This window comes from Cephus cinctus, unplaced genomic scaffold (genome assembly GCF_000341935.2).
Source record: "Cephus cinctus unplaced genomic scaffold, Ccin1 Ccin1_scaffold1161, whole genome shotgun sequence".
Lineage (NCBI taxonomy): Eukaryota > Metazoa > Arthropoda > Insecta > Hymenoptera > Cephidae > Cephus > Cephus cinctus.
Genome location: NW_014333651.1, coordinates 55,249 through 61,248, shown reverse-complemented (window position 1 = coordinate 61,248; position 6,000 = coordinate 55,249). Strand labels below are relative to the sequence as shown.

At 54.1% G+C, this 6,000-nt stretch overlaps 1 protein-coding gene across 7 annotated transcripts in view; it reads right to left on the bottom strand.

The window, feature by feature from the left end:
- LOC107272291 (ubiquitin carboxyl-terminal hydrolase 48) overlaps positions 1 to 6,000 on the bottom strand; it is a 39,141-nt gene that overhangs the window by 24,904 nt on the left and 8,237 nt on the right. For all 7 annotated transcript variants that reach the window (XM_015749301.2, XM_015749303.2, XM_025089621.1 and 4 more), the window contains one exon: positions 434 to 541. In XM_015749301.2, the coding sequence (XP_015604787.1) occupies positions 434 to 541 (108 nt within the window). The remainder of the gene's footprint in view (positions 1 to 433; positions 542 to 6,000) is intronic.

The window sequence follows — 6,000 nt, the reverse complement described above, 5'->3', positions numbered from 1 at the left end:
GGGGGGGGGGGGGGGGGGGGGGATGAATTTGCTCGCGCTAAAGGGTCTCGCGGAGAAAAGTGATTTTTTAACAGTGTCTCCCCGCAGAAGAGGGCTGACTTAAGCCGTCGCTATCTTAGCCAGATAGTGGACAATGGCTTAGCATAATGGTCAGGGGGTTGGAAGCCAGTGGCCCGGGGCGTGTGCCTGACATTTCGGCGTATCCATCACGCAGCAACGGTCTCTGCCTGCCTACTCGCCTACCCTGACTCCTTCTCACAATTCTATGGGGCCGGAGATTCCGGGGATACATGCCGGATGAAAGCTCTCTCCGGAGGTCAGGCACTTTCGCTTTATAATGCACTCTGCAACCCAAGACTCTCCTCTCTCGATCGGGATCCCGATTAAGATAATTTACTCCAAGGACGAATCCGACGTTTCTCGATGCACTTACATGTCACTGTAGGCCGAAGGCTGGTAGACGAAGCCCTTGTGACTCTCGCACAGCAGAATCCCATTGTTGATGGACTTCGGCGGTGGCCTGGGATGATTTTCCACGAATCTGTCAAAAAATAAACATTGACCAATCAGTCGATAAAGAACAGGTCATAGTTTACGAGACTCTATTAATCTCCTAAAGCACCTTCATTGGAAATTTCAAAACTTTTTACCAAAGGTAACCCACCCAACAGCGTGGCTGGCCCTGACGTAAGAAAACGTCGACTATCGATAACGCAACACGCGTTTGTCGGTTTCCCATGTCACCGAGCTCCCTTTGACGTAAGATTCATCTCATCGTTAACGTCAATCCAAAGTATTTAGAAATTGTATCGCCGCGTTTCCGCGATGCCGATTGGCTGCTGCCGTCGTCACTCGAGTTCACGGCATCCAGTCAATTAGACAGACTGCCATTGTTTTTGGAATAATCGTTTAATCGCTCGTGGGCGCAGGGCCGGCGAGAGCGCGCACAAGGACGAGGGCCTGTGGCATAGGGACGAGGAAGTCCGCGTTTCCCGTCCCGCGGGAGAAGCAGGATCAGTCTAATCCGAAGTCGATCGAACGATCGGCGCTTCACGTAGGAAGAATCGAGATGTGCTCGGTGTCTCCGGAGGAAGCTGTGCCGTGGCTCTTAATCGTTCGGAATAATGCAGGGCCGCGGGTCAGGGACGTCGCGGAAGGCACCGATCCTCGGGGAATTTTCTGGGGCTGAATTTCGACGGCGTCAGAGGACGGAAAGTGAGAAGAGAGGGAGGGAGAGAGAGAGAGAGAGAGAGAGAGAGAGAGAGAGAGAGAGAGAGAAGAGGATGAGTGAGGGTGAGGGTGCTCTCCCAGCTCCACTGGAGGGATTGGGGTTGTGCATCATTTTTCACATACTACGAGGGGGCGGACGGTTTTTGCGACCCCCCTTCGCCGCGAGAATCCAGATAATGTCCTTAAAGACAGATATCTCCTGCGCGTCTCCCAACCACTGACGCAACCTATCCAGCGCATCCAGGTGGAGGTTCCGGTTGATCTGCGCTTTCCGAGGGAGAACGAAGGGAGAAGGAAGCACAAGCCGTCATGTAAAAATATAAACGGGAGAAGAGCTCCTGCCACGGCAGCTATTGGCCATTGGGCCAATTGTTCGCTCAGCACCCTCTTCGCTCGGAGTCCTTTGGCGAACGGCGTAAAAGCGAATGCGTATTAATTATGAGGCTTGTTCAAACAGACGTACAGAGAGAAGGCTAGAGGGGATGGGGGGGATGGTCACCGTTGATCCCCTTATTAACGTACGGGAGCGGAGCTCCCTCCATCGTCCCTCCCTGGCCGCCCCCTGGCCGCCCCTTGGCCACCCCTCAGTGGCCAATCTACTACCAGGCCGGAAACCGTGCGAGATGATACTACCTACGCAACCCGCTTTCCGTTCTCGTCCTTCTCCTCGTCCTGGTTTCCAGCAGATCCTGGGAAGCAGCTCCGCCGACGGTTGCGTCGCGCTTTACGCTTTTTTTTCCCTGTCGCTTTGTTTAACTTCTGTCGCCGAATTTTTCCATCCCCGAACGATATTGCTCCCCCGAGATACGGAGATGTGGGTAAACATGCTCGCTCTTCGCTCGAGCGCGCCGGAGAATGGGAATTTCGAAGCTCCGAGTTTTCCGCTTGTCCCGCCGACTCCGAACTGCGATTCCAGGACGCCGCAGGATGGACGCGCTGCGTGCCGAAGGAATCGTCCCCTGAGAAGTCGGGAAAAATTGAACGGCCGATTTTAACTCGCGGAGCCGATGCTGTTGCGCGGATTGTCAAGATTGTCAAGATTGGAAGGATTGGAAGGATTGGAAGGATTGGAAGGATTGCAATGACTGCAGGCGACGCGCAGCGCCGAGTCGCGGATTGGGTGTCGAGATAGTAAAGACAAAAGAGAAATAAGGAGCAGCCGAGTGATTGCGGTTGGAATCTTATTATCCGAAGCTGGGACATAATATCCTGTTCTATGCACGAGCGATCCCGGTGACAGCCCTCATGGGCCTTAATCAACCGCGGCGCTGCTCCTCGGCTGCTCGCGAGCCAACGGTCTTTCCGCCTTGGCTGGAAAAACGTGCTTCTGCTCCACATCCATCGCTTCATGCAGATTCAAGGCAGAGAATGAAGGAGGAAAGAGGACGTGGGAGGGAGATGTGCCGAGAGAGAGAGAGAGAGAGAGAGAGAGAGAGAGAGAGAGAGAGAGAGAGAGAGAGAGAGAGAGAGAGAGAGAGAGAGAGAGAGAGAGAGGCCGCAGAGGGCTAATATATTTCGACCCCTCGATCTTTTTCCGCGACTCGATATTAGCTCGAACAGACCACTTTCCACGAGCGACACGATTATTTGAGATACGAGGGATTCCTGCCACTCTCTTTCCCCTTTACTCTCTCTCTCTCTCTCTCTCTCTCTCTAGGCAAACGCTGGCCACGCGCCCTACGACCCCGTTTCTGTTTCCTCCTCCTCCTCCTGGTTCTCCACCTTCCCCATTCAGTCCTTCCTCCTTCCATCCCTTCGCCGGTTCCTCGGGCCGCTTCGCCCATCCTGGCTGCGGCTCTGCAGTCTGCGTATGCGGCCTGTGTAGCCCGTGTAGCCCGTGCAGCCCGTGTAGCCTCGGCAACTCCGCCGGCGCGTCCCGTTTCCAGAAATAAATCTTATGTTTTCGCGTATAAGCGGCCTTTTAATATCACCCAGGTTGATTTACTGACGTAGACCATGCATCTACGTGGCGAGCAACAGAGTAGGAGAGATGGATAGAGAGCGAGAGAGAGAGAGAGAGAGAGAGAGAGAGGACCCTTCCTCGCGTGACATTTGTCTTCCTGCGAGGACGCGCCAAGGGAAACGAGTGGCTGGCCCTTGATTTAACGTTTCCCGTCACCGCCACCACCGCTACCATCGCCACCCATATTCCTATTTGGCTAAAGGCCCTCAGGACTTTCATCAGTCCCCGCACGACGGCATTAGCGACTGTGGACCCTCTAGAAATGTTCACCTATCGGCTGCTGGGTGGACCAGCATCTGTAGGCGCACGTACATGCATTTATCCTCGCTCACGCGTGACCCACTGCTTGATCTCTCAAAGGAGGCTGCGAGAGGAGCAGAGCAGCAGCAGCAGCAGCAGCAGCCTCTGAAGGAGAGGAGAGGAGGCAGAATCGTGTATCGAGAGGATGAGGCCGCGTGTAATATGCATCTGGACGGGATGATTGTCAAGGCGAAACAAGATAAAAGGAAACTTTCGATGCCGGCCGTAGCCTATAGGTTGTATGGGCAGGAGCATTCGAGCGTTGCCGTAGTCATTACGCGAGGCTACGTGTCCGCGGTAAAAAGGCTCGGTAGCCGCGAAAAAAAAAAAAGAAACGAGAAAGAGATAAAGAGGGAAAAAAAGAATCCGAAAAGCAGCCGTGTGGTGCGAGGACAGTGATGCAGAGCGAGAGAGAGAGAGAGAGAGAGAGAGAGAGAGAGAAAGGTCCAGTAGCATAGAAGACTTCAGGGCTAAGATCGACTGACTCACCGAATAACAGAGCAAGAGCACCGCGGGGAGAATGAGATGGGAAAAAAACATAAGCGAAGGAACGAGAAGACTCGTGGAAAAGAGAGACAGAAAAATTGGGCGTCGGGCAGGCAGCATCCCTGGACCACGGGACACCGAGGAAACTAGGAGGAGGTGGACTCCCGGGAGAAGTGTGAATGAACCTGCCTAATCGGATTCCACGAATGAGGCGAGTAACTCGGTAGGCGCAGCCTAGGTTGCCCAGAGAAGCGTCAAAGAAGTCTAGTAGCGCCGTAACCGACGCGAGCTGCTCTTGGTGGGACGGAGGGAGGGTCCTTACGACACGCGTCGAATTAAAGGATAAGTCCGGATAAAGAGGGTAAAGAGGGTAAAGAGGGTGAAGATAAAAGCACGTGAGGTCCAGCCTGGTTGTCAGCGGGCGGAAGCGGGCGGTGCGCACTGGAATAACGAAAGCTAATTATGCGCCCAGAAGAAAAAGCAAATCGCAGCAAAAACCGTCGATAATCGACATCCTGCCGGACTACCGGTCAAAAGGACTGCTGCTGCCAGTCGTGAATCTTTCGTCCTCGTGCCCGAGAAGGACAGAAGCAGCAGCCACTGGAGGGAGAGAGAGAGAGAGAGAGAGAGAGAGAGAGAGAGAGAGAGAGAGAGAGAGAGAGAGAGAGAGAGAGCTAGCAGGAGGAGGATTGACTACGACAATGACTACGATCACGTCTTTATTTTTGCTTTCTCAAGGAATCAAAGCTTTAAACAAATAACATAAGGAGAAAAAGCCTCTACCTAGTCAGATGAATATCCCTAGGAGGGAAGGAGTCGCCGCAGCAGCCGGACCAGCTACTCACTTTTATCCTGACCAGAGAAGAAACATCGCGCTCGGTTGAGCGAAACCGCGATGATCTTTGCGCCGTTGCTATCTGCATATCGCCGTCGCGTCGAACACGATGATCGTCATTGCGATCCAATGCCGGTTTGGACGGCGACGGGATAAGCGTGCGATTCCCCGCCCGATCGGATTCCGCTGGTGGACGCTGGTGGACGCTGGTCGACGTCAGCGTCGCGCCGCTCTCCTGCCCCGCTGTTCGGCCGATGGTTTTTGCTCGATTTTTCGAAACCGATCGCCCGAAGGAAAAGGCGTGGGCCGGTGCGCGTCGGGCGTGACCGTCGCTCGGTGAATACTCACGAAAAACAACCTGTCGCCATGCTCGGTCGCTCTCATGTATTTACATTGCGCGCGACGGCGACCCGCGACACGCCGCGACGCCGTGGTGTAACGTCGCGCGATCGCGAAATCGACGCAGTTGCTTGAGCAATCGTTCACTCGTCGCTGGAGGGAGGCAGGAGGGAGGCTGGAGGGACGAGGGGATCATCAGCTACAAGGGCAATTAGAAATCACGCAACTCGATACTCGATAAAGAACTAGAAGTCTAGGGAATTTACTAGGGACACCCGTTATGCTAGTTTTAGATGTTCCAGCCACACGTTCTCTCCGGACCATTTTCGCCAATTCTCTCCTTTTGCGAATTCTCCTTGGAGAGAGGCGAAGCAAGGGTGAGGGACTGCGAGGGAGGAGGGAAAAGAGAGAGAGCAAGAGAGAGCGAGATAAAGGCAGGACAGAGGAGCGTGGTATAGAAGCGGATAGACGGAGAGAGAGTGAGAGAGAGTGAGAGAGAGAGAGAGAGAGAGAGAGAGAGAGAGAGAGAGAGAGAAGAAGCGCGTTCAGCTCGCTTTGCCGAGCACTGATGATAGTTTTTGCTTGGCAAGATTTTTTGCCTCAGCCTCCAGCTACCACCTAGGCACCCTCGTCCACCCCCCAGGGGTGGATGATATATGACCGCCCCCGAGACACTGGCCGCCCCCGGGAAAGGAAAGGAGGGGGACATATCCTGAATCCAAAGGAAGAATTCCTTGGAAGAAGATCCGAAGGCGCAGGCTACTCCCTATTTCTCTACTTGTCTCCTGTCTCTTGTCTCTCCCATTTCTGACCGATTCTCAGCCATTCTCCGCCATTCTCCGCCATT